The sequence below is a fragment of the Protobothrops mucrosquamatus genome, unplaced genomic scaffold (assembly GCF_001527695.2).
Source record: "Protobothrops mucrosquamatus isolate PMUCROS unplaced genomic scaffold, P.Mucros_1.0 scaffold48, whole genome shotgun sequence".
NCBI classification, from domain to species: domain Eukaryota; kingdom Metazoa; phylum Chordata; class Lepidosauria; order Squamata; family Viperidae; genus Protobothrops; species Protobothrops mucrosquamatus.
Window position 1 is genome coordinate 1,677,611 of NW_015386430.1, and position 12,830 is coordinate 1,690,440.

General features: G+C 37.9%; 2 protein-coding genes across 2 annotated transcripts in view; one reads left to right on the forward strand and one right to left on the reverse strand.

Moving 5' to 3' along the window:
- Window positions 1–412: 412 nt before the first annotated feature.
- RP9 (RP9 pre-mRNA splicing factor) lies at window positions 413–8,086 on the reverse strand. Its single transcript, XM_015811752.1, has 6 exons — window positions 7,820–8,086; window positions 6,175–6,205; window positions 5,441–5,570; window positions 4,033–4,124; window positions 2,033–2,094; window positions 413–1,659 (listed from the first exon to the last, which is right to left on the reverse strand). Exons 1-6 carry the CDS (start codon window positions 8,002–8,004, stop codon window positions 1,473–1,475), a joined length of 687 nt encoding a protein of 228 aa, XP_015667238.1. The 5' UTR covers window positions 8,005–8,086; the 3' UTR covers window positions 413–1,472.
- FKBP9 (FKBP prolyl isomerase 9) overlaps window positions 7,560–12,830 on the forward strand; it is a 32,990-nt gene continuing 27,719 nt past the window's right edge. The window contains exon 1 of the mRNA XM_015811751.1: window positions 7,560–7,593. The gene's annotated coding sequence lies outside the window, so the exon portion shown is untranslated. The remainder of the gene's footprint in view (window positions 7,594–12,830) is intronic.

Consider the following 12,830-nt stretch of genomic DNA (forward strand, 5'->3'; position numbering starts at 1 on the left):
AATTGCTTTATACTCCCTAGCAATCCTTTGCTTTCAAAGATAATTAAGCTTTCAGTCCTTGATATATGGGAAGAGATGAAGGCATGAACAGACGTAGATGAAGCCAGATATTTTGCATCCAGCCATCTAAAGCAGGGGTGTCAAACTGGCAATGTCACGTGACGTGTCGCGATATATCGTGACTTTTTTTTTGACATAGCCAGCAATGGAGTGAGCGAGGTTTCGCTTTGATGCATCTGGCCCGCGGGCCGACAGTTTGACACCCCTGATCTAAAGGAACCAGCATGCTACAGTTTTGATGACAAAGTGCCGATGCAACAAAAATGTTTTTCTTTGCTCTACATCACAGCTATCTAGGATTTTGATCCAAAACTTTAGTTCTTTTATTGCTTTTCAATTAAATAAAAAGTAATACAGATGAATAAACAGTTATTTTATTGGGCAGAACAAATATGCCACAATTAATACGCCTATCCTTCCAATATTGTTTTTCTGTCTAAAAAAAATCAAACTTCGAGTGCCATAATATAATGTAATCAATTTTTAACCATTTCCTGAATGTTCTCCACTATCAAAAAGCAACACAACATGCATGGTTACTTGACAAAAACATTTTTAATTTTTCAAGCACTTTTCTAGGAATTGGTAAGGAAATGGACATTTAAAAATAAGTTGTATTTATGTGTGCTTTATTATCAGTAAAACTGGATCTTCAAAATGTGCGATCTAAAGATTGTTTTACAATTCCTCAATACTCTGTTTCTAATCTTATAGAATTCTGTGGAGCCATTCCTATTATGTCAGATGCAGCTGGAGAATGGGTGATAAATTATGCAGCTTTACAATAAAGTACATCTGAAAATAAGTTATAAAATATATTCTTGTATTGTGGTAGATAATGATAGTTGTATTGTGCTTCATCCCTTTATAGAAAGCCACTTTTTAGAGCAAAGTTTAGATGGAGGCAGTTAAGGTTGAAGCCCATACCAAAGCCCCTTTGCAATTCATTTGCCTCTGCATATTGTCCATTAGGCTTCTTCCTTCAGCAAAGGCTGGGACTTCTGCCATACTGCAAACACTTTGGTGATATGCTACTAAAGGAATCCTTTTGGCTAACTGTTACCAAGCTTTGATGAAAAGATATTTGTGTAATCTTGGGAGTTATTTTTGGAACTTTCCTATTGGTAGTTTCCCCTTTCCTATACTGATTGTTAAAGTCTTAGTAGGCTAAAAAAAGGGCGGAGGGACCTTTTACAAAAATAGTTAAAAAGAATCTGTGCATGCATTCATGTAGGTGTGTACATAGAAGCACGGTTTTTTAGCAGCATCTCACACAGATACAAAATAACCTTTCTTGGGGTTTTTTGTTGTTGTTATTTTCCAACACAAGAAAGGTAGAGCATGCAGATAAAACAGAAATAAAGGAATGTTCTTTGGATCTTTTACATCTTATTGACACAAAGGCAACCATCTCAATCTGATTCAGACTTCTTGCTTGATTTAGAAGACCGGTGTTTTCTCTTTTTCTTTTTTTTCTTCTTTTCTTTTTTCTTTTTTTTCTTCTTGTGCTTCACCTGACTCTCCGAGGGACTGGAACTGTCACTGCTGCTGTTTTCATCTGATGTGGAGTCTTCCAGCAACCGTTTTAATTGTTCTATCCTAAGTGCATAAAAAGACAATGTCAAATGTTATTTGCTTGGGCAGGTTTCATTTCATTTGGATATCACATTAAAACAAAAACTTAGGAACTATTACATTAGAAGTAAAAGAGGTTCTTTATAATTAAGAAGTCATTGTTTTTTTCTCTGCAGAAAACATGTGAAATGAAGTAGTTGTCATAACAGATGGCTGGCAATTTTCTTGATTCATCTCTCACAGGGCATTCTCACTCGGGCAAGTCACCATCTCTCAGCTTCAGACTTGGGGATTATATTACTAAGCTTTCTTATAATGGTCATAAAATATTTGGAAATTTGTGAAGTATTGCTATCATCATTTTTATCATAATTGTTTAAAAGAGATCTAAACTTACCTCATATCTTTTTCATAGCGTTTATTTTCTCTTATTATATCATACATGGGGTCTTCATGTGCCTTAGAGAGGAAAGAAAGCTTCATGTCCAACCAAATTTCTTACAACTTTTTAAATTTTCAACATGATGCCCTCCAGATGGAGTTGGATTGAAATTCCCTTGAAAATCCTGGGACTTGTAATCCAAATATATCTGAAGGGCTTAGAAGGTCTGTACAATAAAATCAATGGCATTTCCTACACAGGAGTGGCAACCTTTTTCCTGATGAAGATTGTCACTTGAATCCCATGTAGGGTGCTGTGGATGGGATACAAACATAACAAGTGTTAACAAAGATGAGGAAACATTAAAACTTCTAACCCTACTGACCCAAATTGTGATGGCAAACCACATTACCAAATGTTGTTGGAAAGAGTCACTGGCAACTTTTGCAGAAGTTCTGGAGTTCTCAAAATAGCATGGTATAGATTGCTAGTCAAGGCTGCCTATCACGTCCTCCCCATCAGTCTATGGACACAAGCAAAACAATTTTGTCAGCCTATTTTGGAGAGTGGTCCCATGCAGTGATTGTTTTATCTCTACACTCTTTTGCTTCATGCAGGTTGTTAGGGACAGATTATATGGATATCTTAGGTTTAAAATATAACTTATGAATCAGCTTAATAGCTCCCAATCAAAGGATTAGTTCAGGTAAAAATTTTCAGTTTGATAAAATTCAAATCCTGTCTCCTTTATATGCATTAATAGTTTATTAAACCCTTTTCCTATTATACAATTGCACCTATCCTTCTTTGAACTCCTGTTTTGGAGTCAGATCTTAGACCATCATGGACAACCAAAAGAAAACCAAATGTGTCATTCTCAGCAGTATTCCTAATTTTTTAAACTATAAATACCAAAACTGAAATGTAAGAATGTAAAAGAGTGAAATTCAAAGCAATGTTAACAGCTGCAATATTTTTATATGATTAATTCTCAAATGTTTACTTGCATTTTCTAGCTTGCAGTTAGTTCAAAATGACTGGATACAGAATTTATATCTCTAATGTGTACATCAATTCTAAATGCATAAATAGCCTAACACTTTATAAATAGATACTTATCTAATCACTTGCGTTTAATATGATTTGCCATCTCGGTTTCTAGGTATGGAATCTGTATAAAATGCAGTGGATTTATTTGCATAGGCTTATTTGAGGATGAACATTGAAATAAATAGTACATAAGTAATAGGACCGCCTTTGCTTTTAAAGTAATTCAAAGTGCTTCAGGAATTACAGAAGCATTACACTTCTTTGAAATTCAATTAAACAGCCCAAGATTTTTTTGGAAATTTGCTGCTCTACATGAGGTTTGAAGCCCTTCTTCTGAATTTGTTTTAAAGCATACCTAGTCTTAATAAAATATCTTCATTTTCCCTTTTGTGGATTTTGATGCAAGGCATACAGTATTCCTAAATGCTGGATGGGGAAAGAAAGTGGAGGAGAATAACAGCATAATCCAGTGGTTCTCAAACTTTTTTTTACCACAGACTCCCTTTAAATACCTTTTGTGGCCATGGACCATCAAGATTTAACTCAAGATTTAAATCATAACATTTCTTCAGGGATCCATGGACCACAGGATGAGAACCACTGGCATAAGCAATTATTGTAGTTAAAGGGCATATTATCAATAATGTTTCTGCCCAAGAAAGCTACCTATATGTTTAGTATTTGTTTCCCAATGCAACATGTCTTGGAATGATCCTGAACACGTAGTGGTTGGCTAAGGCAAACTGGCAAGAGAAAGGAAATTAACTCCGACTTATTCTCTGCTGACACTGCCTCTGTTTTATTCCTAGAAAAGTGCCGTATGAAAGATTAATATTAGCATATCATATTTTACAGAATTATGTTAACATTATCTAGAATTAACAAGGAAAAATCAGATGCCTTAATTTAACATTTTTCTCATGGGATCATTTAGAGTAAATTGTGGCACAATTTATACTACTTACCACTCTGAATTGTTCTAATTTTTGGTTGCCTTTGATGAAGAAAGGACATTCTTTATCTCCTGTTCGGTGTCCATATCGTTTACATCTCCAGCCTTGAGAAAGAGATTAACAATGAAAAATTATATTCTACCCAGAACATTTTTTACAAAAGTGCGCACATACACACACACAACATTGTAAAATCAAAACCAATTATTTATTTATCTTCATGTAATTATACAGCACTATCCTCTTGCTTTCTGAAGGCAAGATATGGAAAGTCTGAAGAACTTAGTTCACGTTTGTATCTTTATACCAGTCCTCCTCAAGACTGATTTGTTTTGATTAGGTTCCCAGTTCTAGAGATATGTGACCAAAATGATTCAGGAGCTCAAGAAATTGGGGCTTCTTAGCTTAAAGTTGAGGTAACTAATAGGCAACACAACTGAAAAATACAAATTAATGTGTGGCATGGAAAATATGGAGATGTTTCTAGCAATGTCAGATGTTATCCACAAAAATTAATTGCTATGAATCCCTGTACTGATAAGTTTGTAAAAATATTAACTTTTTCCATAATGTACAATTATTCAATAACATTGTGGAATATGTTATAATCAGAGCTCCTGGCTACTACCAAGGATTGCTTTCAAAGGTGGTTAGATAAATTTCCTGGATGTATCTCATTTGGTCTAAGCTCTTATGGGAAAAATATGTTCCAGTCTCTGAGTTGTCAGATTTCCATAACATTAAAAACTAACAGCACATTTTTCTGTTTAAAAAAAAATTCAGGTAAAGTAGCTGAATTAAGACCCCACAAAAATATTAGATTATTCCTCCTAGTGATAGCACTAGGCACATTCCTCGCATTCAAATAGGATTGGATATTCATAGCACAATCCTACACATCTATTTAAAAATAAGCATGCAGTATAGGAAACAGTAACCAACAGCTTTTTTTCAACTATCCTACCTTTCTCGACTACAAATCAATTGATTATAAACATGCCATGCTGCATCCTCACAGATTTTCCAGCTCTCAACCGTATCCATCTGCTTGCACCAACTGAGTGCACATTCTGAGCATTTATACTGTTTCTAAGTCAGTTCTTCTGGTTTGGCAGTACACGTTCCTTTGCCCTTTAGTCTCTCATTTCTCTAAAAGCTATGAATATTTTAAGTTATTCTATTCATGAAAATACTGATAAAAGACATATTAGAAATGAAGTTAATAATAATTAAATCTGCAATATTTTTGAAACAGACCAGTATAAAAATATTTATCATAAAGCAAAAAACATTTATAAGTTAATTATCTTCATTGGGAAAAAATGATAATTGTTAAAGAAAATTTTCTCTCCTATTCTCACCAACTAACCCTATTGTTGGATTTATTACAGAATCTCCAAAATTTAGATGTTCCACTTACATTGCATAACCTTGACCTCTTTTCCTAAAGGCATCCATAATCCTTTGGTTGGAGCATGTGCTAAAAACTGTCGTGCATTTTCATTGCCAGGTACATCAGGAATGCAGTCTTCTGGTTTAGTCTCATCTTCCTGCAAAAGAAGGAAAAGAAATCCATTAAAGCTATAAAGATAAATAAGTGGGCAAGCTTTTTTTTATAGACATAGAATAGTATTTTGCAATCATGGGCTCATACTTCCTTGAAGCTGACTCATCAACAACTAGGGATTGTTAACACAGGATTGCTGGAAAGTAGAAGATGAAGCACTTTGCACTAGCAACAATTCAGAATATTGTTAGTTTTTTGCTTCTAATGGTTGCAGAAAAGTACCTACTTTCAACAAGATACTGATTATTATTAGTCCCCTCCTGAGTGGACATGCATACTGTATGTCATTAATTGTATGTGTTTGAACCTGAAGCTGTCCAGACAGCTGAACTTACTCTCATGCCGTATAGAATCAAATGTGGCATTTTACATTGAAAAGGTTGCCCAGTGATGTTTTAAATGAAACCTGATGGATACATTTTACTTCAAACTCAAATGCAAAAGCAAGCACTTATAGTTCTGTAGACAAAAATGGATCTCAGGACATAAACAACCACACAGACTATTTAGTGATAATTTGAAGAACATTTACATTATATCTGTTATATTTTCTTTAAAAAGATATTATTTATAGCCCTCTCACCTACCTTAATTAGCCCTGGAGGAAGTTTCTCATAGCTGAAAAATAGATTGAAAATATATCTTTAGTAATTTTTCTTTTTTAAAAAAACTAAGCAATGATGACTTTTTAGTTGCCACAAAAAATAGAAGGATACTTTCTTTAAAAGTGTTTTTTATTTGCCTTACTTGGCAAATAATATGAACAATTTTGGAAAATTGAAGAAAGTGTCATTGTAATGAATAAAAAAAATGAGTAGTCTCAACCATGTAAAGAGTTCTCTCCAAGCTGTTCACTATGACAGAAACATATTAGTTTTTTTCTTGGAATGTAGCTGCCTTCAAGAGAAGAAAAGCTTTCTTTCCACTAGCACAAAGGACAAAGTCATAAAATTTTTATTGCTCACATTACACCTACTTAATTTATTATTTTCAGTATGAGATTTGAAAGGCTTGCCAGAATTTCCTGGGTGAATTACTATACCTTAATAAAATAAATTTAAAACAAAAGTAGAATGGCCGAATGCATCAAATAGCTAATATGTAACAATTTGCACATACCTCAGACCAGAACTAATTGGCACATAGCACTTCTACCACAAAATTGCTTTAAAAAGTATTGATCCCATCTGCTTTTTATAATAGAACAATAAAATGAGGCCAACAATGAGTGTTCTTGTTATAGAACACTGTGATCTATGAGTAAGAAACAAATACAATAATAAAACTTAAGTGTGCACAGTATGAAAACACTGGACAGCAGGGCATTTTTTCTCAAAACTCTAAAATCTGGAGTCGTGGTATAATGAACTGAGTGGCAGGGAAGAGATTTATCCCACATAGCATAGAATTAAGAAATAAAATTCCTTAGCACAAGGTCAGTGACTGTTGCCAATATGGATACCTTTATGAAATATCTACACAAATGAACAGTTTAAAAATGGACAGTAATAATTTAGCATAATTCTTGGTTTGAAGACTCTTTCAAGTAGCTATCAGAGTAGTACTAAATGGATACCATTGATTCATAGGCAGAATGTGAATGATTATGGTATTTTTCGGGGTGGGGTAGCTTTTCAGGTTTCTTTGTTGGGTGTCTTCAAGACTTTTTAGATCCTTTGTAGATCTGGATGATTCACTTTTGCTTATCTGAATCATCCAGCAATAGTTGTTTTTCCTGTGCTGTTCTACCTATGTGTGCAACCCAGAAGTGGATGGTTAACTTGGGGTGGGCACTAAGACGTTAATGGGCTGCTAGTTGCAGGGGGGATGGGGGTTGATCATCCGAGTCTCAAGCTTTTTCTTAAGAAACTGAGAGTAAACCCCACTCCTTACTGATGTTGTTACCTAGTTTTGGTAATGAAAAGTCTGCAAGAAAACAAAGCTCAGAGAGCACCAAGGACCCCTCTTAAGAAAGTGCCAGACAGATGGACAACCTTGATTAGGAGGTAAGTGAAACTCAGCGATGTGGATTCAGTGGAAAGGACAGAATTTGTCTCTCGGGCTATGATGATCTCCTCAAAACCACAACCCAGCTGTAGTTGTGCACTGGATTAGGAAAGGTACCATGGTTACCTTACAGGTTTACGTGTTACTAACGGTCATAGGAGAGCTCGGGGGTGGGGAGAAGAGGAAATAAACAAGTCAAGGGACCGGCGAAGAGGATCTGCTTACAAGGACTCCAGATGTTGGATCTGTTGAATTTGCTGCACCATCCGCTTATTTCTCTTTTGCTCCTTCCGATCCTGCCCTTTATGGTTTGTCTGGGAGCTGCAGCTGGGCAGCAATTCGCTGTGGCTCCGATGTTTCCGGAGGCTGCTGCCTGCCCCTACCTCTTCTGGCCTGCCTCCTTGGGACATGGCCGCACTGGCAGTGCCAGAACCGAGGCAAGCGATCGGTCCCCCAAATCGGGCTTGGCCTCCGCTCGACCGGCACCTCCTTTCACTTCCAGGTCGAAGTGGAAACAGGCACTTCCTTCAGCTAGCAGGGCTACCTCTCTCTCGAGGCAGCGCCCCCTTCTCTTCTTGTTCCAGCCTTTCGGCCGAGGGATCACGAAAGCTTTGGGCCGAAGGGAAGGGGAAGCTGGAGTATTTACAGTATTGCTTTGCAGCTGTAACTGGGGATCGAAAAGCCTTTTTGGGAGGAAGCGTTTTCAGCTGAAGCTGCTTTAATTCTCCGCAATACAGTAATTAGATTTTTTTGATCCAGTGGTGGCGACTTCCAGGAAACGTGCACAGGATATGGACAGGACTGCCGATGTAGGAGACTCTACGGCGCCCCGGTTTTAATTGCTGCCTTCTGGAAGACTGGTTTGCCCCTCTGCCGGCTCCAGGGCTGAAGCCTACATCTCTTTGCCTCTTTGCCAGACTTTACCCTGAGATACGCGAAGTTAGATCCCCCTACATGTGAATATTGATCAGTTTCAAAATATCTCTCCCCTTCTACCAAGGAGAAAAATTAATTTGTAGAAAAGGATGGACAGTAGTTCCGTCATCTCCACAGCTTCCTTTTCCTGCCTCTGAGGCAATTTGGTTGCTGGTTATTAAGGACATATCCTCACAATAAAACCTCTATCTTAGCCTTGCCATCAGGGCAAGTGGAAGCCAGATTAAAGAGAAACAGAAGGAAGTGGGATTTTCCAATGGAAAACAGACCCCCTCAATGTAAATACAGGCAGTCTTTGCTTAACAATCACAATTGAGATTGATAAGTCTGTTGCTAAGTGCTGTGTTCATTTAGTGAAAAATCATGTTTGACTGTGCTGATTTATGACTTGACTTCTGCACATTTGTTAAACAAGATGTCACATGACCATGACTTGTGATTTTACTGCCAGCTTCTCCATTGACTGCTTCTCAGAAGGTAGCTGTGAGGCACCAGAATCTTGATCACATGACTGGGATACCATAATAGTTATAAATGTCCACTAAATGTGAAATACCCAAATTTCATGCGACTATAAGGACATTGCAACAGTCATAGCTGCAAATGCCAATCATAAAGTTCCTTTTGTTAGCACCATTGTAATTTCAAATGTTTGCTAAACAGGGCACTTATTACAATACTAAAGTCAACCTCCTAGACCAGGGGTAGGCAACCTTGGCTCTTTTATGACTCGTGGACTTCAACTCCCAGAATTCCTGAGCCAGCCACGCTGGCTCAGGAATTCTGGGAGTTGAAGTCCATGAGTCATAAAAGAGCCAAGGTTGCCTACCCCTGTCCTAGACTTATGTTACCTTGATGCTATTAATAGTTTGTTGCTATTTTGATCTCAATTTTTTTCCTTTGATACTTTTTCTGTTCATCTCTTATTCTTTGTAAGAAAAGACAAATAGCTTTTATCTGATGCCTACCTATCTTTCATGTAGATTAAACACTGGCGTTACCTGAAGAGTTATTCTTGCTGGAAAAAATATTAATTTCAGCTAGTAATTAAGAGTGACAATCATCTTTGACCCTCTAATTCTCAGATCTAATGTCAAAGCTGTGTGGGGATATGCATACAGGTAGTCCTTGACTTACAGCCATTTATTTAGTGACCATTCAAAGTTGTGAGGACACTGAAAAAAAGTGACTTAACGACCATTTTTCACACTTATGACTTTTGCTGCATCCCCATGGTTATGTGAACAAAATTTGGCCCAACAGTTGGTAGAGGGTTATTTAATCTCTTTCCCGACTTCATGAGAGATATTATTCCATGAAGCATGGCAGCCATTGTGAAAGTCTACTTGTGGACCTTCTTCTTTTCTTTCATTAATTCAGCATAATAAAGAAATGAAATTTACAAAAATATCAGATTGGATACAGTAAGCTAGGATTTGCTTAATCACAGTTTACAAGCCATAGTAGTCAGGTTTACAAAATACGTTAAGCCAAAACTAAACCAACCATGTATTGACTTCGCCATGGTGGGGGAATGGTTAGAATGCAGTATTGCAGGTTAATTCTGACGACTGCCAGGATTTCCATTCTTTTGAAGTCAGTAAAATGAGATCCCAGATTGTTGGGGCAATATGCTGACTTTGTAAAACCGCTTAGAGCAGAGTTCTCCAACCTTTTCGACTTTGCAGACCGGTGGGGGAGAGAGGGGATGGTTCTGCACGAGCAGCAGGCAAGTGCATGCACAACTCTTATCTGTGTGAGCGGCGAGTATGCGCGCCTGCCACATGTGCAAATGGAGTGCGCATGCACATGCTTGCCTGTTATTTGTGCAGGTGGGGATACATGCACTGTCCTGCCACTTCTGTGGTCCAGTTCCATTTGCAACTTTCCAAGATGGCTTCCAGCAAGCAGATTCAATGGGGAAGTGAACAGGAAGTCACAAGTTGGTGTCATGTGACATTGCATTTAATGACACACAGTGATTTGCTTAACTACCACAGCCCAAACTGACATCTTAAGTTGGCATGGTCAGGTGACATTTCACTTAATCACTGTGGTATAGTGACTGAGCTACCAGTCCCAAGTGTTTTTAGTAAGTGAGAACTACTTGTAACAGCACCATAATACTATTTTTTTGCCACTATTCTGGTAGAAATCTTACTCTGAAATACTTTAGACAAATAATTAGGTAGAAGACTAACTGATTTTAAATGCTACTTTCTCCAATTTCCGGAGAGCTTGGTTAAATTTGGTTATTTTAATGAGAAGCAAATCAGAATTTTAAAAAATGCAGAATGCCTGATGGTACAAAAATTAAACATTATTTCAAAGATCTATGGGTAGACAGGACAAGAACAGAGTATTCTGCATAGAAGATGTGAAGAAAATACAGCTAAGAAATATGTTATAATGGCCTAAGTCAGTGATGGCGAACCTTTTAGAGACCAAGTGTCCAAAAACTGGCCCCGCCCACACTCCACCCCCTGCCCCACCCCGCTCCATCCCCTGCCCCACCTGGCCACTCACCGCCTCCAGAGCCTGCCGCAGATCGCCCAGGCAGCCCAGCAGTGCTATGGTGGTCATGGCCTCTGCCCGCGCCCTGCAGCATCAACTGTGCACGATGGGGTGTGAGGGCAGAGTCTTGTCTATGCTGCCTGGCTGCCATGTCCTTGGCTGCGCTGCTCCGCATGGGTCACGCTCAGGAGCGACTCTCCTTCAGGGGGCTGCTGCAGAGGAAGTGGTCACGGGGGGAGGCGAGGCTGGGCCAACGGCACGTGTGCCTACAGAGAGGACTCCAAATGCCGCCTCTGGCACCCATGCCATAGGTTCGCCACCACTGGTCTAGGTAAAGGCAACTCTGGATGCTGGAGGAATATTTATGGCTTAGGGCTGAACACTGGGGTCCTTAGTGCTCTCTAAGCTTGGTTGTTTTATTGCAGACATTTCATTATAAACTAGGTAGCGTTATCAGTGCTAGAAGGAAGTGAGGTTTGCTCTCATTTTATATAAATTTATGTCAGCATTGATGGGAGTGGTTTTAGTAATTCCTTGATTAGTTTGTTGTTTACTGTTAGCTTGTTTAAACTGATTATTAGTTGTCTGAACTGATTGTTGGTTTACTGTTAATCTTGTTAATCTCTGCTCATACAAGTGCTGATTGCTGGTTGTTTTGGGGCTTTTTGTTTCTTTTTTTGAATGTCTCTTTTTTGTGGCATGTAGATGCTGCTTATCTCTATGTGCCAGTTGATGGCAGGTTTGTCTGAGTGCCAGGTTTCCAGGAATTCTCTAGTGTTTTTGGACTTCATTTGGTCTTAAACCCCACAAATCTGGATGTTTTCAATAGAAAGTAAACAAGCAACATAGGACATTCTGGCTGTTGCTAAATATAAAGGCAGATAGCAGAGGAATACAGAGGACAGTAATTAGATCTGCATTAAACAAGTGAATCAGATTTGCTATTGGATGACAGAGGACTGAAATTGAAACACCAGCAATACAATCAGCAATGAAATGATATCTGATCTAGATATACTTTCTTCAATTTTTACAGTGAAAATTGCAGTTAGAACTTATAAAAAATACATTCTGTCTCCTAATATTCCCAAAACATGTATTTCAGGATAAAATATGCTCACTTTTTCACCCTTCTATGCAAGTTGAAGATCTCTCTCTAGATTCTAGGAATAAAAAGGTGTCCATTATCTTTATAGTCATTTAGGGACCAGAAAAGAAATGCTGCTGGTATTCAATTGTGAAACCTGGTGGGTAAGTGTAAGTTGAAAATTTTAGAGGGCAAAGACCAATGTTTTGTGTACCTCTTTACTTACCTTTGAGAGAAATCAAGTAGTACTTTAGTCGATAAAATATACAAAAGGAATAAAAAAAATATTTACTGTTTTCTCTTTGCTTTCCTTTGGCAATAAGATGAACCTTCTGGGCGTTAGGTTTCCAGCAGCTGTTTCTAAATGGCTGATGCTGGAAGACAGGCAAGGATTATCTCTGAACAAGCAAATATTTTATTCTTATTGGAGAAAGTACTGTAAATGACATATTAACAGTATACATCCTTGCAAAGTCCATGCAAACAGCTTTTCTCTCCGAAGGGTGGAATTACAAGCCATATGAAATTTTCATTTCTCTTTCTTCTCCTCCTCTTTGAATCTTCTCCATTTCTATTGCTTTTTGGCAGAAAAGCTGACTTTTCTCCACATGCTAAGCCACCTTCCTAGAGTATTACACTTAGCATAGTTTCTGTCTCTTCTTGGAAACGGAGTGATTCTTTTGCAGTTTTGGCATACAG